Below are 25,770 nucleotides of genomic sequence, written 5' to 3'. Positions count from 1 at the left end.
TTTGGTTTTAAAAATGATAATGTACCAATAATTATTGTGTAGAAAAATCAGGTTTCACAATAGCAACCTGGTTAGGATAGCAAAATAGTCCTGGGTAAGAAAGTTTCATTTCTTTTTCAGAGCTTTGCCATATCTGAAAGTCTTGCAGACTGGGGACAGTGTCTGTGTGCATCATGCCCTACCCAGAGCTCTATTATTACAGCAGGGACAAGCACGGTGGTATGCGTCTGGGAAATATCCATCAGTAAAGATAAACTGAAACACATGAAATTAAAGCAGGTTTGTTTTAAATATCCCCTTTTAATGGTTGTACTGTATGTGTTTTTTCTTGTAAATACTGTTACAAAGTTAAGTAAACAAATATTTTGCTTCATGCATTCATTAGTGTTGAAGGGACAAGCCAAAATGTTGTGTACTTAAGTTTAGCAATCTTTCAGTATTTTTTTTGTTGCGTTTTGATGTAATGTTTTTTTTTTCTGCAGTAAATGTGTGTAGGATAATCCTGATAATTCTACCAATAAGTTTATGAATATAAATAATAGAGATCCATATTTCCCCAGCAATACAGGTGCCATATGTTGCTTAAACTTACACTTTTACCAATATTGTTTCCAGACTTTATATGGACATACAGATGATGTGACCTGCCTAGCCACCTCTTTGACCTACAGTGTGGTAATCAGTGGATCACTTGACAGAACATGCATTATTTGGGATTACAATCGACTGAACTACATCACTCAGCTTCCGGAACATAATGCAGGGCTCTCAGCAGTGGCTATCAATGATTTAACTGTAAGGTTTTCAGCCATTATCATCATCATGACACTTCCATAGACATATCATGACTCTTTAATGAGTCCATACGTCCAAGGGAAAGTGTGCTTCAGAGAGTGAGAGATTGATTTGTGCATAGGAAGCATTAATGGTGTACTTTAATAGTGATAATATAAACTGTGAAAGGGAAATAAATAACCAGGTGTTCACCCAGGTATTTAAGATATTATGGAAATGGATGTAATGCTTTTAATTTCACTTTATTTTATTTCACAGGCAGCTTTTTGTTTCTTTCAACTTGTATTGAATCGGTACAACGTTCCTTTTTATAGGGCGACATTGCTTCATGTGCAGGGCCTTTCCTTTACCTTTGGACTATCAAAGGTCAGCTTGTTTCTTCTATCAACACCTCTTGTGGACCTGAAGGGGACATTCTATGCTGCTGTTTTACACAAATGTTTGAATGGGATTCCAGAAATGTAATTGTCACAGGATGCGCTGATGGTATTGTGCGAGTAAGTACTGCTTGAAAAATCTCAGATTTACAAACTTCAGGGAATAGGGATGTTAATAGCAATACATTATTTTCTAGCAGGCAGTCTCCTGATTTTATTTTGTTTCATGGCCTAATCATCCATCTTGGTCATATTTTGCTTTCAACTGTCTAGTTTGCACATTCATTTTTCTAATTTCAAAAATGTTTAAATGTTCCATTATTGATCACAATGAGGGGAATTAAGGAAGACACGCTTTCATGATGTCGTTCAGGTACATCAATGTCACATCAATTTTTGGCTACAGGGACAAGTTATCTAAATAAATCAAGATTCTTTTCTATAATGGTTCCCCAATAGAAGTGGAAGATGGACCTATAATTTATTTTTTACTTCACACATTGATAAATTAATTGCCAAGTTTCACTTCCAATTAGTATTACCCCTTAGGAATAAGAAATGTACAGTATGTGCCACAGTAATTCTTACTTTAATAAGGGAGCATTAGGTATTCTTTTTTTTAATGTAATACCTAATTGGTAATTCCCAAATAAAAGAACATGCTCACATATTGATGAGATTAACAGTCAATCAAAAATCAGTTAAAAAAAAAAACCAGTAATCTATTGATTTACCAATAAATACAAGGTTTGCCAATGTGGATATTTTGTTAAATAAGCCTTTGATGTGTCCCATGAAGTAGCGTCTTTTTGTATTTATTTTTTACAGCTTAAAAGTAGTTTTCCAGGTATAATAAATGCATTTTGAAATATGAATACCATATATTCAGTATAAAACACAAATCCAGGTTATTCACTTGAAAAGGGTTCTAAATTAGGCAACAAATGGGTCCCAAGACTCTCTTAAATCAATGGGCACTAGATGTGATTTATGATTATATCTGTGCACTGAATTGTGGGTGTTTTTCTTCCCCTCATAGTTATGGAAGACAGAATATGTGAAAACACAATTACCAGCACATCAAGTAGATCCAGTGTCTCCAGGGCACACAGCGGCTACAACTCCAGAGGAAACCGGTAACATTAATGTATTTCATGTTAACTGTGGCAAGGGGCCAACATACAAGGAAAAAATATTTCTTTTTATTTCTTTTTTGTAATCGTTAAAGGTAATGTTTTTCATATGCTGCAGTGCCAGAAGATGTTTATGACTTACCCATGCTAATTTGTTTTTAAAGGATCAAGAAGCACAACATTTTTCACAGTTGTTGCACTAAACAAAACTCTGCTTACACTGATTGTTCTGTGAATGTACTCATTTGAACTCTGAAGCATGGCTATTATCTGAACAATTATCTACATTTAAAGACACAATTGGGATAAAGACTAAGGAGAAATATTACAACGAGTAATTATTCAGTTCAAATATATAAGGAGGACCATTCAGTGTGTATTGCTATACACAATGACAATAAGCCTTCGGAGTATCACTTATTAGTAATTTAAAATAACAGAGTGAGTGAATAGAAATCAAGTTTCAAGCTGGAAGAAACCGTCTACAAGCCAGTGGATGTTGGACCAAACTGCAAACTTTTGGGATGTTTAAATTAGAAAGACTTCGATAACGTAAACTACTATAGATCTGATATTGACTGGGGCCTGATTTTTCACAGACATTATTTAAATGTATTGTACAGTCCTGTATGTAGTAATGGTGGTTACGTTATTTTCAATAAATCACCACTGGGAGAAAACGCGAGCAGGATTTATATGTAGTTGATGATTGGTGGTGTTGAAATCTGACCCGTTTAAAATCATTGAATTAGATGGAGAATTATACTATGATTAATTTTTCTACAAATATGTGAAGCTATTAGAATTATATTTATCTTAAAATGCTCAGTTAGAAAGCTGTACAGGGATTTGGATAAAAGTGTCTAATGTTGTACCATACAACCTAGGTACAAGGGATTGTGGGGCAGATTATTAAGCATATAGCCAGTAAACACTGATGAGCAATTCTGCTGAACTAGGCATGCAATTTAGAAAGCAATAATACCCCAATCCAATTTAGTACACTTGGTTACAGCATAGCGTCAGTGCATATAAGTATCACAGGGTACACATTAAATTGGGACATCCTCCTCTTGTAACATCACAGGTTTATATTAGATATATTTTTCTCAATTTAACAGCATGCTGACCATAAACAAAAACAGCTTCTAATAATTATTATTTTTCTGTTTTTGTTTTTTCCAAACACATCAGGTAAAAAGTGGGAAAAACACCTTGTCCTTTGTCGAGAGCTGAACAGAAACCAAGAAAATTCTCGAAAAAGATATAAAAATAACCCTGCAGTTACAGCACTGGCAATATCCAGGTAAATTATTATTACTATTATTATAATAAACATTTGGACATGTGTGCCCAGCAGAGGGCATTGTAGCCAGCACAATACAATATTAAAATACCTTATTCCTCAGAAACAGTGTGGTTTTATGCAGTATTTGATATCAGATATTGTATCAGTATTTGATATCAGATTTTAAGGGCTCTCAACAATCCCAAATTTGAGGTGCTGCCCATTAAATATTTGAGGTGAACCATGTTTAATTTTAAACCACAAATTCTGAAGTTCCTGCAAAAAGTTTGAGATAAGCTAGGAAGATCCTGGTTTAAAAGGTGGCTAAAAGTTTATTTATAAAAATAACTGGCACATATCCTGGATCAGCAATATATAGCTTGTATAAAATCAAGTAGGAACTAACTTCCAAAAGTAATGCTAATATTACAACCTGAATGTCCTACGTGTCTTCAAGTTGCACATAAAGCTTCTGGGTATACAGACCTGGTTATTTCTGAGCTTTTCTTCGTTCTGTGTCTGGGAGCACCACCAGCCAGGTTACACGTAACACATCACACACCTGTCTAGGAAAGGCTTTCCATACTGGGATGGCAGCAAAGAAAACAGGTTCTAAAACAGCCTGTTTGTGCAGAATCACCCCGTTTTATATTTGTATAAAATAAAAAGATGACTGCAAGCTATTGATGCTTGCAATGATCCTATGGTCTAGATGTGTATCTGAAGATTCATTTAATCCGGGGGAGTGTATGAATTTATAAATAGTTGATGAATCCTTATTTGTACCCTAATATAAATGAAGTAATAATATATGTTATGCGCTGTTTTTCTTTCTAGAACTCAGAATACATTACTGGTTGGGGATGCTTGGGGCCGGGTGTTCAGCTGGTCCACTGAAGGGTAGGATAAGAAGGCAGAGCATCAGTGTTTAAATGCAAAACACAGCTGCTGTGCTAAAGCCAGGAGTTTGTTAAAAGCAAGAGTAATCATTTAAAAACTGCTGTCAACCAAGATGTCTCTGGAAATTGAGCAATACTTAATAGATGACACATACCTTCTTGGACAAGTTCTGGAAACCTTGCAAGCTGGAGAGCTGGAGTGTTTTCTTAAGAATATTAAGATACTGCAGCTTCCATCTGCCCTTTTCTGTAGACTTGTTATAGACTGTTAGCTAGTGCCTTGCGAATGTGACACAATATTCAGTTTAAAGACATCCATCTGGTTTAGTTTCAATGCTTTTCAGTGTGATTTTTTTGTTTTTGTATTTTTTATTCTGTTTTTAGGAGGATCTGATACTAAACTACTATTGTGCTTGAGTCTGTGACACACTGTAATAAATAGACTTTTTTACATGCTGTTATGTGCTTTTCTGCTTGCTATTATAAAACAGTTGTCATGATGAAATCTGACTACCTTGAGTTAAATGTGATAGGTAATATTTAAAATTACAGCTGCACTGCAAGCCAGAACCAGCTTTCTTCAGTTTTATTTTTTATAGATTCAACCACAAAGCAGCCAAGAAAAAAATGCTCAAAACTACCACACTAAAGAATCTCGGGGTATCAGCCTTTAAAAACAGTTTACATGTTGACACACAATTACTGTAACCTGTTCTTTTTATTTTAAATTTTTGTATTGGTCCACTTTAGATGGGTTAAGACTCGCTAAGTGCTTAATTAATCAGAAAACCTGCCAGAAATGGAACAAAGACAGTAATTTTCTATTGAAAACATTTATTTTGTTTTTCTACCTTTTTATATGGAAACACTTTCCGTCTACCTTTGCAAAATGCAATGACTGGCCAAGTTATATTCCCCAACTAATAACACAGCATAACTATTTATAAATATAATAATTTGCATCAGGATATTGTAATGCATTATCAGGAGAGCTGTATGAAGAGTCCAGAGAACACAATATCATGTCCGACAAAACTAGACACATTAGTAATGAAATAGAAAAATGTTTTCATGTTTTGACATATTTGACAGGTGTTGTTTGAGATTTTTTACATTAGCCCAGAGGTGATAAATGGTATGTTTTATTTGTTTCGCTATTATTGAAGGGAATGCAAGCGTGTTCTCAAATCTTCAGATAATGCCCTTTAAACTAGATTTAATTTCTAGTTCATTAGGTTCATATTGAGTGATGGATTGGATGCAGGTCTCATCCACAGAGCAGATCTGAACATTTCTGTGGTTGTAATAATAAAGGTTAATACATAGCTTTATTTTTTAAGGAATTAGTTCACTTTCTGTACAGCTTAATAATCTGTTTGTGTTAAATATGAATGTCCAGTTATGCATAGTATCAATAATAATGAAACATATCATAATTTGATACAATGAAAGAACATTTGAGCTTTTACACTGTCAACTAACAAACTTGTATGTATATGTGCCAGTTAATGATTTTTACGTGTGTGTGTATATATATATATATATATATATATATATATATATATATATATATATATATATATATATATATATATATATATATATATATAAAATACTGCTAGTGTATTTTTAATGAAAGTCTTTTTTATATCCAGTTGCCTATATTTTATTAGCTTGCATTGTAAGTGTGTGTGGAAATAAAAACAGACTTTCTGTATTTTGCCAAATGACAAGAAATAATGAAACTTTTACTGAGTTAAAAGCAAATGACTACATTCCGTTTCTGTACTAACTAGAAGAGAGAAATAAGGGGAGGGGGGAATTATGTCTCAATAAACAGGAAGCTGTGGTGCCTGTAGTTTTTCTCCTTGTGGTTTTAGTTTACTACAAAAATATGTGATTTAAGTTTTTTTGTTTTTTAGCTGGGCACCTGGACAGCTTTTGTCATAGTGCTGTTCTCCCAATGGGTGGCAGCATGCAGCTCTGGCTATACTGGTGTATAAAAGGAATGTACAGCCTTCTTCCTGTGTAAGAAAGCTGTGTGTATACAGTCACACACGCACTGCTTTAGAGGATAATGGCTGTAAACTATTGCCTGTTGAGATTGTAATACAATGCCCAAGAAAATAGTTGGAGGTATTGTTGTTGAATCCAATTGTTTTTATATTACTGGAGGCAATAGTGTTATTACATGGGGGAAAAAAAAGTCATTCTCTTTGTTTTATTACCGTCTTTTCATGATGTTGAACACGCTCAGTTTTTGGTGGGAATTTTCAGGCCATGAAAGCTGTGGCTGTGGCTGAGTGACCTCTGAGGGACAGCTAAATGGTGTCAAGGTTTAGTCAGTCAGCCGTGAAATGAAGGCAATTCCTGTCCTGTTGTCATAATCATCCAGCAGCAACATCAGGGGGCTTTGTTTCCATGGCTAGCTCCGCGGGTGAATACAACTATTAAAAAGAATGTATCCATTGGACAAACATTTCTACAAAAGTGTCTAACAGTGATGGTGGTTTGAGATAATTAAACACTAATTTGGTTAAAATGTGTTTTTCAGAACAGATCTTACACATTTTCCTTTTTGTATTCTTTATAGTTTTTGCCTCATTCCACATCATAAAAATATTTTTTTTTCCAAGTGTCATAACAATTTAAATGATTTGCACAGATATCTTGATTTCAGTATTTAAACTATAGGTGAGCTAACTGAAAAAGTTTTGTGTTAAATCCTAAGTAACTGTTAGAACATAAGAACGTACGAAAGTTTAAAAACGAGAGGAGGCCATTCAGCACATCTTGCTCGTTTGGTTATTAGTAGCTTATTGATCACAGAATCTCATCAAACAGCTTCTTGAAGGATCCCAGGGTGTCAGCTTCAACAACATTACTGGGGAGTTGGTTCCAGACCCTCACAATTCTCTGTGTAAAAAAGTGCCTCCTATTTTCTGTTCTGAGTGCCCCTTTATCTAATCTCCATTTGTGACCCCTGGTCCTTGTTTCTTTTTTCAGGTCGAGAAAGTCAATTGCCTGTCTGCATACGACATGCCTTTTAAACCCGGAATAATTCTGGTCGCTCTTCTTTGCACTCTTTCTAAAGCAGCAATATCCTTTTTGCAGTGAGGTGACCAGAACTGGACACAATATTTTAGATGAGGGCTTACTAATGCATTGTAAAGTTTTAACATTACTTTCCTTTATTTAAATTCAACACTTTTCACTATATATGTGAGCATTTTGTTGGCCTTTTTTATAGCTTCCCCACATTGTCTAAATGAAGACATTTCTGAGAACATAAACTCCTAGATCTTTTTCATAGATTCCTTCTTCAATTTCAGAGTCTCCCATATGGTATTTATAATGCACATTTTTATTGCCTGCATGCAGTACCTTACACTTTTCTCTATTAAATGTCATTTGCTAAGTGTGATTGAACTGGTGCTGTGATGCTGATATTTTATCACAGTAAAACATTAAAATGATCACGATACATTTTAGGACCAAACCATATCGTACAAAGCTCACATCAGTTTTATATGGTCAACTAAAGGCATTTTAACATTAAAAATGCTGTTGTTTCTGCTTAAACTTCGACCTTATTTTCAGGTCAGCAAATGTAAATAGTATTTTGATTACAAAAAAAATAATAATTTAAACTCCTCAAATACACATATCCTCCTTTTGGTAAGTTGGAAAATATATAAAAAAAAAGATATTTTTTGTGTATTGTTCAGTAACTATTTTTCAAGGATGGGTTTCAAACTGTCACTATGGAAAAGTAATCTTTTTATTACTGGGTAAGAAACTCCCATTGTGCATGCACCACTTATTTCCTGGGGGAGAAGGCTAATTGTTACCTTACTTCCAGCCCTTAGAACTGCATTCTCTAATTACCATCATTAAGATGTATGAATCATCTTAGAAAGGAAGGGTAGTCAAAGTTAAGGATACTGCCACCGTGTAGTGATAAGATGACATAGTCATGGCAGTTAGGATTTACTTTTCTTTACTGTACACTTTCATTGGGCAGTTTCTGAAGAGGAAGTCTGAAAGTAACACGTTTTAAAACATAAGGCTGCTTCACTGCCACAAAGTACTGTGTAATAAAAAAAAAAAAAAAGTCTTTGTTTCCAATGCAAATCCTCTGCTGTTTTTAAAAATAAATTGCATATGAGATACTGTATACTGAAAATGGCTTTTGGTCACAGGAGGGATGTAGTTAGCGGAAGTATTATGTAAAGCAAACTCATTTTAGAACAAAATATTTCCTAAATAACAATGAGAAAAAGAAGATAAAGAAGAATCCTTGATGCACTTCTACTATGTAGAAATGTCAGTCCCAGCTAGAGCTATGCATTATGACCACGATGAGAGGGAGTGTGCTCTGTTTAACCTTTCACACAGTACTAATTGTGCTAAGTAGAAGGGCTTAATAGACTGGAAAATAATCATCATACATCTCACTGCAGAAGCAAATGACCTTCTGAAAGACAATAACGATTTCAATTTTAATACACCAATGATTTTATAATATTAAATGTCAAACTGTTAGGCACTTTCAAATAATTAAATCAAATAAATTATAGCACCTAGGCAGAACCATCTTGTAGTCTAACCCAATTATAATACACTGTAAAGCTAATTATTAAGCAGCATTACAGTTGCTATCATTTTTAATAAATGTAACCATTAGTGGGCTGATCACATTCACGTACAGGACTGGCACTTTGCCTTGGACTCTAGCCTGTTGGGGGCAGACAGTGGATTGTGCTTAAACTCCTTTTCAATGCTGCTTCATCATTTTCAAACTCAGCAGCAATCCAAAGACCTATTGTTGACTAGGGATTCAGAATGAAAATGTAATACTGTCTGTTTTTTTTTTTTTTTTTTTTTTTTTACTTACTTACTGTAAACTATGAAGGTGCAATTGGATCAATCAGTGGATTCATGTTATAAATGGGCTGCTTCACAGACCCTGATTAGCACTAGAACTACCTTCCCATCCTAAGGTGCTAAATGCTAAGCACGGTCTGTGAAACCATCCACTTCTGTGCTGGTTTTATTTATGTATTTTTTAAAACAGATGTTCTATGTTTCTATAATGCATACAGCATTAAGTGGAAGGAAATTGCATACAGTAGTTGAGTTTATCTTTTCCACTATGTGGTCATTTTTTGTCTATAATTGTGAAGACGCAGAATCAGTCAACCCTAGCGTTTGACTCCTCAGATACTTGGGGCTAGACTCCCAAAGCTCTTTACTTCAAATCTTTCTTTTTTTTCAGTAAGGAAAAACACACCCAATAAAGAAACCAAGCCAGAAATAAACAGTGCAGACTTCCATTAAGGGGGTTGGAAGTAGTTTACCCAAACATAATGAGTTTTGATACCATTTACAAAGCTTTTAAAAAACCCACTGATAAAATTCATGCAATTTAAAACAAGACATTCTTTAGTTTAGAAAGTCAACATTTAATTCTTTATAAGGTATACATGCAAAGTTTCAATGTTTATACAACGACAGGAATGTAGATTGAACTTAGCGGCACTTTAAAAACACAAAACAAACACAAAACACATAACATCTTACTTTTTACAGTTCAAATCCTCTGGAGCATTTAACGGGGCTATTATAATGATATAACAAAACATTAAAAAGATATGAACAAATACTGAATTATATTTTATAAATAAAATATATAAGACCCTATTTTGAACCAAGTGAAAAGTTTGCCCCCATTTTTTCCCTGAAAGCAATACAGTATAACAATTAACAAAACTAACAAGAAAAAAAATTGTCTCCTCAAACCAAGTAGCTTCTTGCTAGTTTTATAGTACTGTTTATTTCCTTTCTGAAAAAATGGAGGCAAACTTTGCAGTTGCTTCACAATCGTGTCCATATAGCCTATGATACAGTATTATATACAGCTATAGTATATGTGTATTTACAGCTGTTTCTCCTCAAACAGTATTTGTGCATACACAGTCCCTGTACAGACTGATTTGTTTTCTGGCTGGGGTTTAACAAGTTCAAGTTCAGCATATGTTAAGCTCTCTTCTGCAATCTTGGGCTGTATTAAAAAAAAAAAAAAAAAAAAAAAAAAAAAAAAAGAAAAACAGCAGGTATGAATAAGGTATATGGATGATAGACAGTGGCTAAAAAATCTCTCTGTACCTGCAATGTGCTAGTCAAGGGTTTGCTGCAAGTAGACCATGTATGGATTATTTAAAACAATAATGGTGGTTAAAAGCACTTCTTAAAATCCCACAATGTTTCTCTTCTGAAAGGATCACAAAGAAAACAGGCAGTATGTACATTTTTGGATTTATATGCATTTTTAGACCACAAATCAAACCTAATTTCCAGCAGGTCTAATGAAACGTGTTTTACTATACAGCTTGCCAGGCTTGGTGCACTTCTATAATGAGATCCTCATGCTTAACACCTGGCCAAAAGCGTGACAGAGGCAAAATATTACATACCGAAGGATTTAACAAAAATGTGCATTTAAACCAGAGACAGTTCTCACGTCTGTTGTGGTTCTAAAACCACATGTTTTCCACAACATATTCTTTCACTTTGGAGCTTAGCTGCACATGAACAAATAAATCATATTACAATCCTGTAGATATTGTTCCTGGTTTCTTTCTATAACACACTGGGAAAAGAAAACATCAGATAATTTCTTCTGTATACCACATACACTATCTAAATCTATTTTATTAAATGCTTATCTTGAGAGTTTTCAATACAGTAAAACCTTTATTACCCAGACTTGAATTTTACTAACACCTATGTGTTAACCCTCCTCTTGTGTACAGTGGACAGTATATGTTTAAATCTACATGGGTTGTATTGTAATTATTTCTTAAGGGTGATTGGGAATGTCAGATTAAGCATTTTACAGTATTATCCAAACAAAATGAACACTCCCAGAGATCAATTCGTTTGTACAGATTTGGTTTCACTGTACAGGGTTCGTTTGAAATCATGGTCAACAAGTAAAATCTGTGAAAATGACTCCAGAAATCCTACCGAATGCCCTCAGCCCACAGTGTAACCACAATGCAGTTTAATTCTAAAACGCTGTATTGACATGGAGCTTGTGGATTGTTCATTTTTATTAATACTTAGGGGCTTCTGTAGATTCAAAACAGTATCACTCTTAAGATGTTTTGGCACTAAACATTAATTATTGTTTAGGGTTCTCACATATCTGAGGCCTATCCTGCCATCATATTCCCTGCAAATTAAAATTTGTAAATGTGTATCACCTTCAAGTAAAATCTTCCTCTCATTTAAAAACAAAACAAAAACAAAAGCCTGGGTTAACTGTAGATTCACATCTATTATCAATCCACTTTTGCTATAGTATTAGTCTGCAATTTACAACATACTGCTTACAACTTCTTACATTTCTTTAACAATACATAATACATACTGTGTTTACATTTAAACCAATGCTTACATTCACACAACAATAGTGATACATATATTTTCTGAACTTTAAATTAAGAATGCAGGCTTATGTAACCTACTGCATGGGAAAATCTTTAATAATAATAATATACTGTATATATTATTACCTTTTCCTTTTAATATAGAAAGTTCTGGGGAAAAATCAAATGTCCCATGGCAAACTGTTTACTTAATCATAGATTTGGGTTTACTATTCACATTGTAATGGCTGCATTTAGTAATACACTTAAAAATCCTAATGTGAAAACAAAATCTCAAAGTACCTACTGTACCTCATGCAAATGTAAGGACTAGAGTTAATGAAATCGAAGTGGCCAAACGTTTGATTTCATTAGCTCAAAATAGCATTGTTTCTGGTGTACATTGTCTTATTTTTGATGTTATTGGACTATATTTGGATTTGAAACAACACTGTATTCCCTGAGATGGATCACTGAGCAGGATTGGGTGATGTGGTGTTTTTATACATTTTTATGATACTCCTATAGTAAACATAATTCAATTTAGACAAAACACGCTAAATAAATAATTGCATTTCGGAAAGCAATACAACAAAATAAAATTAGTACTTTCATAAATGGAAAAGGTGCTGCAATAACTTCAACAAGCAATAGGGCACTATAAAGCATGCAGCATAATTTCCCCCATGCATATTTCTTCCCCGTAATAATTACATTGAAAAATATGAAGAAAAAAAAATTGCTAGAGGTTTTGACATGTAAAGACTATACAATTTTTAATAAAAAGATTAAATAAACCAGTATGATAAATAAACCAAACTCTTTGAGAAAAAAACTTTTTTTTTAGGTTTTTAATATAATAATGAAACAGATTTTTAAATTAGCTCAACTTTCTTCCTTGCTGATGAATATGAAAAAGTGGATAGGGTATCTTTTGCAACGCAAAGGAATACAATTCTTTAGTTTTGTACTGATCAGGTACTGATTAGTGTCAATTCTATTGTATGTATATATAGTACTGTATTGATGATTAAAATATTTGTTTTTAATTTATAACATTTTCTTTTCACAAGGATTACCAGATTACAAATTTTGGTTTTGTAATTTTAAAAATATGGCATGCAAGATGAACACTTACCAGAATTACTTTTCTTGACTGTGTTTTTAAAAGTTTGGGCCTTCTTGGTGTGTCAGGAATAGGAGCTAAAATAAAGGTAAGGACTTTTGTAAATATAGCGTCAGTTCTTCAGTAACACTGGTTACTCTACATGTGTCAAAAGAGTATACGTACTGCAAGCGTAGTTTTCAATACACCAACAATTAATTAAAAGAGTAAACATGACTTAACTGGTAATTCTACATTTTATTAAAGCTTGTTTTTAAAAAGTACCAAATAACAAAAAACTACGATTAGTGTACAGTCTATGATTGTTTAATGCAAATACTGCAGCTATTGTTAATAGGTCATGTGTAGGTTGTCTCTTATTCTATAAGAGATGTCACCTTGCGCAGTGAACCGTGAAACTCAAACTATGCAAAATGTATGGCCCTTATAGTAAGACATCCTACACATGAGGTATTAACAAATCACAAAAATACATTGTGTAGTCACGGCAATAGGTTCTATGAACATGATAGCATCTTTACACAAGATACGATGCACTGGAATTGTGACAACCCTTAATGGTGTTGCAACACTTTTTTTCCAAATGTAACCCTAGAGTATGCCTCACAAACCACTTCAAAATAATGTCTTCTCCAGTGCTGTGGAACATAATTTTTTTGTCTTTTTGGGGAGTGTACTGGGGAGGGAATCTTGGGGAGTGAATGTTATTTTAGGGTATTCAAGTTTGTGGGTGGAAGGAAATGAAAGAGCCAAGGTTGTTTCAGTTATTTGACAATGACAATTACCTCCCTCTCCATGGTTGTGGTACCGGTAATAGTAAATATGCCTTAAATCATTTTAGAAGATAGCTGGTTTCAAAAACATTTATTTTTAATTCATATGCATGTACAAATAGTAAGCTTTGTACAGAATGTAAATGGTTAGCATGTGTGAGTATGTTATGGCTGTGCACGTGTGTTGCTGGTATTAAGCCCTATGTCAAAAAACAGATGTGTTTGACACACCAGAAATTCTCGTGTTTCCTCCTTTAAGAAACTGAGCATTTATAATTGTTAAACAAAATATAAATCTTAGATTATGTGTTGTGTTTGATAATGCATTAAGAATACAAAATATATAAATCTAGTTCACATGCATTCATCCGAATGGTAAATATGTGTAGATCTAATTCTTTCCCCGATGTTGAACAAAATCCAATTTGTGGTCCTGAGGGTGTTCGGTAAGAAAGAAAGTGAAGAAAGTACCTTTTGCTGGTATTTCTGGTGGGACATCATCATTTGCTTTAGTTTTTTTCTTTTTGTGTTTCTTTTCTTTCCTTCTTTGTCCAGGTGATGAGCTGATAACACTTGTTACTGTTTCTCTCGAACTGGAAACAAGAAATAAAACTCAGTGAACATTTTATAAGAGGGTAAATGAATAGCATGTGTGGTCTCTATAATATTTAATTGGCCACCAAGAAGATGTTTAAACCCAACGCAACAGCTTAGTGGTGAGCATCGCCCTTTTGGATTAGGGTCTCGCTAATCCGTTATTGAGACGTTAAATCAAACAGATCAGACACCACATGTGAGTTGTTAACCGTATGGAGTGTAGTCACGGCACTTGATAGAGTCTGAAGCAAAGTCTCAGAGATGCATTGTCCTGTGTTGTGTGGGTTGTTTTAATAGGAATTGAAATCTGCTACGAAGGGAGCCATTCTTATATCCTGCTGAGTACACAGCCTAGTAAGTGACTAGCAATGCTACCTCCTAAAAGTAATTAAATGTTCTCCACGACTATAACAAATCATCTCTGTTGGTTATTATTTTTTCAAAAACTCCCACACAAAAACACATCAACATTAAAATCGCCTTACCTATTTTGTGGACATTTCACCAAATAATAACTTGCTGTCAAGGAACAAAAACAAAATGAATACACAGAGCAACCTTTTATAAGACACATTACAGTATTGTAGCTAACATATTCATCCCCTGAAAAAGAGGTATATATGTATGTGTAAATTTTTGCAGCTACCACAAAAAAAGAACATTTAAAATAATGAGAAGAATGATTCCGTTTTGTTGACCCAATTATTTTTTTACAATAACCCTATGCAGCAGAAACACATAGTTGAGTTTAGTTGGCTTTGTTGTACATACCTTTCAATCTTCTTTTCTTAAAAAGGCACTGGCAGATCATTATAATGGTGAACAGCAACATGCAAATAATGCCAACAGAGCATATCAGCACTACACAAAGGAACAGATCTGAAACACGCACAAAAAAATAAAGTAAAAAATATTTTCAAGGTGTCTGTGACAGAATTGCAGAATTACTACTGGTGACTTGTACTTCAAATGCATGTATTTATATATAGGTTGGATGGTCAGACTAAAAGCAGAATTATGTCAGTTGAGTTAAAGGACCCAGTTCTGTCAATCTCCAGTACTCAACACACGAAACCACCCCACACCCCAAACCTCCTCACCCACTTAGCCAAAGCCTGTCATCAAGCGCACCCACGTCAAAATTCTCGAGTTAACAAGAACACATGCTGTAATAAGTAATGACACTGGATCAAACACTGGGGGGTCAGAGAATTATCCAAACATTTCTATATAGCAGCACATTGCCCTGGGGAGTATGTTATATATAGCAGCACATTGCCCTGGGGAGTATGTTACCTACTGGGTGCAATGAATTATAATATTAGTACAAGAAGTAAATTATTTATTAGTTGGATAGTCTGATTGAAATTGGGGACTTTGTAGTTAAGTCAAGAGAAAAGCTTAAAAAATAAACACCTCACAGCCACGTTTTATCAGTAGATGAATTGAGTGTGTTTTCTTTACAGAAGGTGTATGTTTTGAAATGGGACCGGATTTGATTTCAGTTGCTAAACGGTTTTATGAAAGACACTGACTTGACATGGGTCACGGGATGTATAGTATAACCTTTACCACATTGTGTTGTTTTCCATGTGTGGTGTAGAATGGCATTGCACAACAAGATCTTGGATCATGGACCTTTTATTCTGGATCCTGCAAGCTGGTGTAGTACCCACATTTATTTATGGATTTCTGCCTGTAACCAGTAAAGGCTCCTTAGAGGAAACACAGTTGCGTAGCGTTAAGCTCAGTCTTCAACTGCCGACTTCCAGCAATAAATTGCAAGGGAACTACAGAAAAACTTGAGGGAGAGAGTTCCATGGAAGGGCCTATCGGCAGCTTTGATGCTCATTAAATACCTGACAAGCAGGCATATGCCAAAAGTATTGTTTTGGCAGTCATTTTCGAATTGAAAGTGACTAGGGCCTATGTATTTTACAACATGCATGTCCAATATACTTCAGCAATGTGGTAGGCCAGTCTGACAGTGTCTACTCTCTCCCTCACCTAGTGGAAGCAGAGGCATACCAGTAGTTCACAAAAACTTCAAATAATATAAAATGTAACTTTAACTTTGAAATGTGCACAGACTGCACAAAAGGCTAAACAATAGAATATTCGTATTCACAGACACTAACAAGTTATATTTGAATGTAAAATCTAACAGGATTATGGGAGATACTGCAGCTTTTAAAGAATAAACATAATTATAAATACATACAAACAATGACGTTATTATAAAGATATTCACTACGATGTTCTGATGATATATAGATATATATAGATATCTATATATATATATAGAGAGAGAGATATAGATATATCTATATATATATAGATATATATACACACACTATATATATATCATATTGTAAAATAAAACTTGATTATACATTTACCTTCAAAAAAACTCCAGATTCCACCATTGCTCTTCAAAACTGGTGATACGTGTACTGTAATAGATTTAGATATATGTCAGCACACAGTTAAAAACAGCATGATTATACGTTTAGCTATTGTATAAATTATAGGTGCAGTATCATGTAATGATGATATGTGAGGATATACTTTTTTAACCCACTTCCTGATACATTCAATGGTGGCTTCTAACACCCACACTGGCATCCAAAAATACATAGTGCTGGAAGCAGACTTAAGTGAAGAGCAAGCAGTTAAGTCTCAGTAGGCAGTTGCAGCATTTTTCTGAATGAACTGTATAACTGAGCAGCTAACATTTTGATTACCTTTCTGGACTTAAATCCAACCCGAATTAAGTGGACCGAGAACTGAACCACGAAAACAATCATAGTCTACAGTATGATAACTACAAACCTTATCGCCTGATTTCATCTAATTCAGTTATAAATGCAATGCATTATTTACTCACTAACTATTCCAGCAAAAATAATTTCTGAGAAGACTTCTCAAGAGTGGGGAATTGAGATGGGGAACCACATTAACAGTTGGGAGTCCATATGAAACTGGCCCCTGCTGGGAACAGGAGGTAATGTTCTTAGGCCTCTGGAACTGCCAGCACAAGCAGGCCTGGCAAAGGTTCTGTGCAGCTGCCTGTCCATATAATTGCTTCCTCCTCCTTGATCCCCAAGTCTCAGACATGAATTAATTAAACTGAGATGTGAATTACAGGTAAGATGACCATATGGCTCTGTGTTCAGCGGGACAGTTCAAGCTTTTCAACTCAATGCATAAGCGTAGTCCTGCTTCTCTTAGACAGGTAAAAACGTACCAGAATGCATTGGCTTGTGAGTTGAAAACTCTGAACTGTCTCAAACTGTCCCGCAGAACATGGATCCATATGGTTACCTTAATTACAGGGGAACTAAGTGGGGGTTTTCTCTTTGATGTCTACAAGGTCATAAATACGGCAGTTGTTTTTTGAAAACTGCCACAATTACGAAATGATTTGCATTTTACGAGTTTTAACTCAGTTGCTCAAAATTGTTCATTCAATTTGTACTTCAAAAACTTTCAGAATCCTTAATTGGTCTATTTATATTCCATGAAAGCAGTGGCCCTATTCATAACTGTTCTTGTGTGGAGAATCAATCTCATTACATCCTTGTTAAATCCCATTTGAAACCCAGCATCCACTGGCTCCCCTGTCAGTTTCATATCAGGTTACAGCAAGACACAGACAATTTGTAGTTTACTTGCATTGATCCACGCGCTTGTGTTCGTTCCAAATATATTATGAGTTTGCCAGAGAGCTTTGGATCAGTTTCATGTTGGAACATTTATAAAAGTCCAGTATTATAGGTTCCAGATGGAAATGCATGATGAGACTAAAAGGTTTTCAAGAAGTTTGACAGGGATGGATTCTCATACTTGTACAGATCCACCAGTGTGACAGTTATTACCATATATCTGCACTAAACACATTGGCCAACCATCTTCTTTATTACACTGCTTTTCTGGTTTCCTTGCCTTTTTTCCTTGTAAGGTACAGTGTATTTGTTACAGCTCATTACCAGTCCAGTACTGAAGCTGATAATGTATGCGTTGATTTTTCAGCTGTTTCAATATTCACACTCTCTCAAACAGCAACAGAATTTAGATGTGAGCAACACACATAATAAACACATTATTATAGCGCATATCCATTTGTATCACAGAAACCCATAGAAAGCATTTGCATTTGATCAAGTAAACACACCCCAGAAAAGAATGGGTTGTGGCTCTTGTGAAAGAATTATATATGGTGTGCCTAACTGGAACGTTTACTGTAGGTGCTGGACTTATGTTTTAACTTTGCCTTTCTTTCAAAAATTCCCATTGGTACATTGGTATAAATAATATTTACTATTTAAAAAATATATATATATATATATATATTATCAGCAAGGATCAGTATTTCTATATTTACACATTCTTTATTCTATGTAAAAAACAGTGTATTATTATTATTATTATTATTATTATTATTATTATTATTATTTAGCAGACACCTTTATCCAAGGCGACTCACACAATTACATTTAAATCACATCTGATTCCCATTTTCTACATTAAAATCAATGTAGGAGTGCATCATGATCGAGGAAACTGTTTGCACTTAAATGCATACAGCTAAGTCTCCGGAAGGATTTAAATCATTCTGTCCTGAGAAGCTACTCAGTGAAAATCTTTAGGATAGGTGTTGGTTCACGTTCTTTGACTTGCAGAGACCATTTTGTTAAGAGCATCCAAAGTAAAATATAATACAATCCTGGTATTTGAAGCACAGATAGGTTTGATAATACCTTTGAGCAACAAGGTCTTGGTCAAATTGATAGATAACTTGCCATCTATCAACTTCCTTAATTATCTACAGTTATCTAGTTATGCAATGAACTTCCTATTCTAATACTTAATATGAACCTTGCCGATTCTGCAACATGCTGCCACAGAACACCAGCCTTCTTGGTTCCAAAGTCTTTACTCCGAGAATGCACCAGGTTGTTTAATTGTCTGCATGATTCTGTGCGTGTGTGTGTGTGTGCAGTATGTCTGCGTGTGTATTAAATCTAATACAGGCCAGTGAGGGAAAGCTGACACTGCAGCCAATGTCAATGTTATGCTGCAGCATCTGTGCCAAAGTTTCTTTTGCTGTCATCTCAGCACGTCCAGCTTCTACACATTTTCAGACCTAATGATTGTTTTTAATGGCATAAGAACAATTCATAGTGGAAATAATATATATGGAGTCTGGAACAGGTTGGCAGACTACATGACCTAGAGCGTATGGTGACTCAGAATGCACCTGATTTCTCAACTGTTTTCATTATGTGTTATTAAACCAGAACGTATTGCCTTATAATCCTATTGGATATAGAAAATAAAAAAAAGTGAAATAATATAATGTGGCTGTATTTAGTATCACTGCAATGTTGTTTTTTTTCTGTTACTTTAACTGTTTAGGTAGCAGTGAGATTTTCAAATACAACATAAAACTGACAGACAAAAAATAATACAGTTGAAAGCTAACTGCTCAACACCTGTGCTGCATTTACACAAGTCTCACAGCAGTATATCAAAAACAAAACATGAACATATTCCTTATCCATGTAGTGGCCACAAATATTACTATTCAATTCTACAGGCTCCATGCAGGTGCTTTTCCATATAAAATAATGGTAAGGGAATTTACATGGTTTCTTATTAGCAATATTTATAGGGTTCAGTACTATGGATTTAAATTGGTATTTTCTAAAGCTGCCGCCAGTATGTTGTGTATCTTTGCTAATTTAGCTCACATAGCACAACCAAGGAAATTCCTCTCAGTCTTTGGAGAGACAGGGGTGAGCAGTCAAAGGAAACATCTGTATGTGTATTGCTGCTCACCACAACTAACAAAACAGATTTATTGGAGCAAGAGAGGACTATTCAGGACCCTATTCAAAATATACTATCCTCTTGAGTGGAAGTTAGGGATATGCTTTTATTGTAGAAAGCCTAGGTGACTGGAACAGCTTTCTACCATAACTGAACTAGACTCAACTTTAACCAGTTATTACCCCTTATTATAAGTCTATATTGTCTTTATTGAGCTTAAATAAAGTGTATTATAAAAATATAAAAATAACTATTTTGCCGTTTTCCCCTTACCTCTTAATTCTGCAGTCCCTGTGCCATTAGATGTCGCTCTCCATTTATTTTGCTGCTTTCTGATTTCCTGGACTTTGCATGTATAATTCCCTTTGTCTTCTTTTGAAAAGTTAAAAATGACTAAATTATAGATTTTACTTGTTTTCCCTTCAGAAAACTGCAACTTTTGTTGATTAAAACCTTTTGTATAATTTCCATATATTTTTACCTTTCTCATGTTCATTTTGACAAGTAAATGTTCTTCATCAGGTACAAGAGAAAACATCCAGCGTACAACCAAAATACTGTTGGAGTTTTTTTGCTGGGATACATGACAGGAAAGAGTGACATTTTCACCCTCCATAAACATGGCCACTGGTCCTGGGGAGACAGTGACATTCAGGGCTTCACAGATTTCTGGAAAAGAAAAGCGAAGAATACTAAAATGATGTTCACATAAATCAAAGTAGTGTATGTTACTAATTCAACACTGCTTCTTGTGAAAGTTGGAAATACAGCAGCAAGAAATACCACAGAACAAATGAAGGAGGGCTAGTAATAGTTACACACTGGTGTACCAACTGTACTTAGAGAGAAAAAAAAAACATGTTGCAGTAGTCTATAGAGGCCACAAAGGTACTTAAATCTTAACTTGAAAAGTCACCAGGATATGAAGACTGAAACATACAAAGTGAATCTAAACAACAACAAGAAAACATTATTCAAGATACAGTATTGTGACATGTCATACCTGTACCAAGCTTTAATTCATGACAATTGATAGTTCCATCAAAACTGTATTCCACTGTTATGATACAGTTGTGTAAAAATCACTCAGCTTTAACTTTGATATGACAATATAAATAAATTACTAGCAATGTTTGTTTGCAAAACACCCCTAAAAACACAGTGGGAGTACCACTGGTTTTGGTTACGGAAATGACGATGTCACTAAACCAGTGTGTCTGCTCATTCACAGTGGCTGTTGATTTTGGTCTGCTGAATAACTCAACTATTAAATGGCTGCTTAGTGCAATTTTCTTACCCATCAACTCCTGTCTCTTAATCAGTTGTTCCTACCCCACTGCATGCACACCATGATCTCATTCAAGAAATATCACAATTACCTTGTCTGGATTGGCAGAGAATCGTGTGTGGTACATTAATTGCTGAGTCAGGGAAATATTTCTGTATACATTTCTGTGCATGTGTTCTTTATGTGTAATGGCGTACATTCCTACAATTTTATATTTTGTTTCTCAAATTCCTGACTGTCTCAATTTTTTTTAAATTATTTTTTAGACCAAATCAATATCTTGGTCACAGGACTTTCCTTCAAAGACTACAAACAAAAAGTATATTAAAAGCAGTTTATTTTCCACTGTGAAACTGGTAATCGAAAAGGAAAGCGACTTGTTTGCAATAAACCCCTGATATATACTGTTTTTATGACTGTATGAGATGTGGTTTAATAACCCGGTGCAAGCTTAAATTAAATTGTTGTGCACATTTAAAAATTACCAGTTTACTTTTCTTAAACCGGAAAACAGATGCAAACTTTACCCTGGAAAATATTTGGTCCGATGTTGATTGTTCTGTTTTTCTTGAATATTTATACCTAAAGTTATGAAGAACCACTAGACATTTAATAAAAGTTAAATACTCACTGTGCCACCAGGGCCATTATCATTTTCATCTATAGACTACTAAAGACTGCCCAATTTGTCACACACCTAACTCATAGATAGATCATTTCAAGGGGAAAGAAAAACAGCAAAACAACAGATAAATTACTTATGAAAAACAGTGACCTCTGATTTTTTTAAAAATAAACTTTAGAAACCAAATGATGATCTTTCCTTGAAAAAAATGTAGCATTCCATTTCCTTTCTGCAGTGTTTATATTGGTGTTTACATTACAATAATTATTTCAGATAATTAGTCAAACTAAATACTGTTAAACAGGAGTGTGTCAAACACAACTTATTGGATTGTGTTCTTTTCTGTCTTCTAAAGCGCATAGTCCAGCTAGACTGGTCTATAATGTCCAAACTTCAGAAGATGTTTTTGTTTTTCTGAACTCAATTCCTACAGACTGACCGATCAAATTACACAAACCAGTTTTCTTAGTTTTAAAAGAAATTAAAAGAAAACTACACTTACCTCCAATTAAAGCTTTATTCAGGAGAACTATGACCACTAAAGAGATTTTCATTTTTCAGACACACAGGCTCCATAAACTCAACTAAGCGTTTTAACTAAAGAAGTCCCAGGATTTTTCTTTTCTGTTGTAATAGGAAACAGTACTTGTTCTGTTCCCATTTAGAAACACCCTCCCTCTTAATCACTCCTCTCCTGCAAATGTAGGAAATGTCATTTCCTGTGCTGTGCTTGGAAACTAAACAAATTTCCAGCTGGACCTACATGAAACACAGCAACTTAGTCTTTGTTTTCATTATTTGTGTAGATAATGAGGGAAGATAACTTGAAGTCTGCTGCTAAATTCTCTGACAATACTTTTATTGTATTCTCAAAAGATGTATTCCTGAAAAGAGACATGGGGTACTCCCTGTTTCTGCCAGATTTCCATAAAATAACAAGCACATTCTTATCCCTAGTGTTTCCATTATTTTCTTTTAATGACTCATATTACAATTCTCACTATTTGAACACAGTGGTCATTATGTAGTCTCCTTTAACTGTCATCAAGGTTAGGTTCAGAGATGCAAATATTTCTTACCCAGTCCATGTATTTGTGCTGTGTAGCGTTCAGGCACCCACCCTTTTTTATGGTTGGAAACTTGATAGTTTATTGGTGTGTATAATATGCTGAGCAAGTAGTTCTTGGCTTGAGGGTTGGATCCTTGGCTTGAGGATAGATATTGTATTGCTTATTAACATGCAGAAAGATGTTGGGAGCAATAAAAGATTAAACTTAAACTAGATATTTTCAATCACATTATTATTATTATTTATTTCTTAGCAGACGCCCTTATCCAGGGCGACATTAAATACAGTGGGAAAGGTTAGGATCTTACACCATTGTTTCCTGAAGAAACTATTCCTGTATTGTATTTGTATCAGGATAACTAATATAAAGTGACACAGTGAATAATCCTCAAACTATAAGACCAAGGAATTCAGAATTCTTAATCTCACAGCCTACTGCTACTGACAACTGGCTTTCCAAAAAGGGTTAGTACACAAGATTACTTTATCTATCATTATTCTGTAGATTTACCACTGTGCTTGTGTGTAGCTTAATTCTTAATGCATAATGAAAGTTTAACTAATAGCCCTTGAAGTAAAGTCATGCTACTATATATGCTTGCGTTTTACGATAAACTGATACCTATATTTAATTTGTCAGTGGAAACAGATGGTTAATGACAAGACATGTGTTTTGCATAATGTATGGAGACATCCAGTGCTCTTTGATCATCATATATGGTTGATTGTAAACCTTTGTAAGCACATTTTTATTTCGATTCCAACAGTCAAACAAAATCAAAACCATCTTGATATAAAACACTGTGCAAGGCTGGTTTAAAGTAATGAACCATTAACCAGAAGCACATGTGCTTTCACATAGCCTACTTTTTAAATAAAAGAAAAGAAAAAAAAACCCACAGGTTTCTTTAAAACTGCAAGAAGAACATAACTCTGTGAAAAGTAAAATACATAGTATAGTATTATTTTGATCTATTGATAGTACTCATTATGGATAAGGGAATAATGGGCACTGAAAGGCAATAAACAAAATGATAGGGAGGTATGTTACTGGGAGTGGGACTCATGTTTTCTACATTTCTCAGTGATATTACAGTGAAATATGAGCAGGTATTACTCTTTGCTTACTTCAGTGGTATCTAAAACATACACGCTTCATTTTTTAGTCCCTCTGGGATTTAATTGTGTCAGTCACTGCAAACCAGGCTCATTAATTTACTGAAAAAAACAAATGAACACATTCTTTGTACAAACTTTAAAGCTCATACTTGTTTCAGAGACTTTGTTTTCACAAAACTGTTTTCATTTACAAATGTGAGTCCAGGTCTATAAACAGACTGCATGAGGGTACTAAATTGGGAAGCATCATACCTTCCTGCTGTGGCTCTGACATGAGGCTTTATTGCATCATAAAAGAAAGTTGAAGACAACAAAATCTCCACTCACAACAAGTTGCGGTGTCCAGAGGTTACACGTTTTGTAAAATCCTTAACATTCCCCTGCCCCCCCCCCCCCCCCCCCCCAACCAGTCCCAGTGCTCCACCACATTCTGTGTATCTTCAGTAAAATCAGTCACACAGAATAGATGGCTGAATTTTAGAATGGACAGCAAGCAATTTGGCTATATACGAAATGTGCAATAAGAGGTAAAAAAGTCATAGAAGTTCTAGTTCTAGTTGTCTGTCATAGAGACATGTAACTTAGGTTAGGTCAACCAAAGTGACATTTTAGACATTAGAGACAGCGCCATCTAGTGATCTGCCACTTTGCCTCAAGTTTTTTTTGGTTTTGTTGTCAATACACTACTGTGCTCTAGATGGTGCTGGTATCTCCTAATATAAAGACACGTTAGCTAAACTAGTCTACATGACATGTGTATGCCAGAAAACTAAACTGAAGAGCAGCTCCTGAACTAACCTTAACACAGACTTAGAAATTAAAAAACGCAATATTCCTAATGTGAGACCAGTATAAAAAAAAAACTGCTGTAATTCAGTATCAAAAGAATCATCTGTCATTCTGCCACAGCGAAGGTATGGAAAGGGTTAATAATAATGTTAACATATTTGGAAGAGCCAGAAGCTGCAGTGATCTGTCAGTTATTCTTGTTTTACACAACAACACAACACAGTCTGTGTAGATCTGTCTGGGGCTTCTCCATTCCTTTCCTAGTAATGTGGAAATGATAGTTCTTATGTCATACACTACAAATACCATTACACTCAGACAGAGTTCAGGGAGGGATAAACTCGACACACCAAGATTCCTGTCTCAGACTATTGCTGATTCTTGCACTGGCCCTTTAAAAGGTAACATACTGCTGTTGTCTGTTACAAGAAACCCAATCATGTTGACACTGCTGAAACAAAATGACGTCTCTATGTGCTTTCATCAACAAATTATTCTTGTCTACTCATTTCCTGTGATAGTTTGTTTAATATAGTTGCTCGTATTTCTTCTTATCTTTTAAAGGTAACATGATCACCAGTCACAACAATCTGTGCTCAGGTAAAATGACATGTTTGTAAGATCCTG

General features: G+C 34.7%; 2 protein-coding genes across 4 annotated transcripts in view; one reads left to right on the top strand and one right to left on the bottom strand.

Annotated features, from left to right (window-relative positions):
* LOC117418177 (WD repeat- and FYVE domain-containing protein 4-like) overlaps positions 1 to 4,948 on the top strand; it is a 60,262-nt gene extending 55,314 nt beyond the window's left edge. For all 3 annotated transcript variants that reach the window (XM_058985089.1, XM_058985090.1, XM_058985088.1), the window contains 6 exons: positions 121 to 279; positions 616 to 795; positions 1,110 to 1,292; positions 2,212 to 2,308; positions 3,500 to 3,611; positions 4,431 to 4,948. In XM_058985089.1, the coding sequence (XP_058841072.1) occupies positions 121 to 279; positions 616 to 795; positions 1,110 to 1,292; positions 2,212 to 2,308; positions 3,500 to 3,611; positions 4,431 to 4,497 (798 nt within the window). In that variant the 3' untranslated portion in view covers positions 4,498 to 4,948. The remainder of the gene's footprint in view (positions 1 to 120; positions 280 to 615; positions 796 to 1,109; positions 1,293 to 2,211; positions 2,309 to 3,499; positions 3,612 to 4,430) is intronic.
* Positions 4,949 to 9,831: 4,883 nt separating this feature from the next.
* On the bottom strand, positions 9,832 to 22,744 carry LOC117417912 (V-set and transmembrane domain-containing protein 4-like). Its single transcript, XM_034030309.2, has 8 exons — positions 22,669 to 22,744; positions 20,527 to 20,922; positions 16,821 to 16,874; positions 15,193 to 15,300; positions 14,907 to 14,940; positions 14,296 to 14,417; positions 13,064 to 13,128; positions 9,832 to 10,556 (listed from the first exon to the last, which is right to left on the bottom strand). The coding sequence occupies exons 1-8, from the start codon at positions 22,718 to 22,720 to the stop codon at positions 10,431 to 10,433; spliced, it is 957 nt and encodes a 318-aa protein (XP_033886200.2). The 5' UTR covers positions 22,721 to 22,744; the 3' UTR covers positions 9,832 to 10,430.
* Between the last annotated feature and the right edge of the window lie 3,026 nt (positions 22,745 to 25,770).

Source organism: Acipenser ruthenus, chromosome 13 (genome assembly GCF_902713425.1).
Source record: "Acipenser ruthenus chromosome 13, fAciRut3.2 maternal haplotype, whole genome shotgun sequence".
In the NCBI taxonomy this organism is placed as follows: domain Eukaryota; kingdom Metazoa; phylum Chordata; class Actinopteri; order Acipenseriformes; family Acipenseridae; genus Acipenser; species Acipenser ruthenus.
This window is presented reverse-complemented; position numbering and strand designations above follow the sequence as displayed.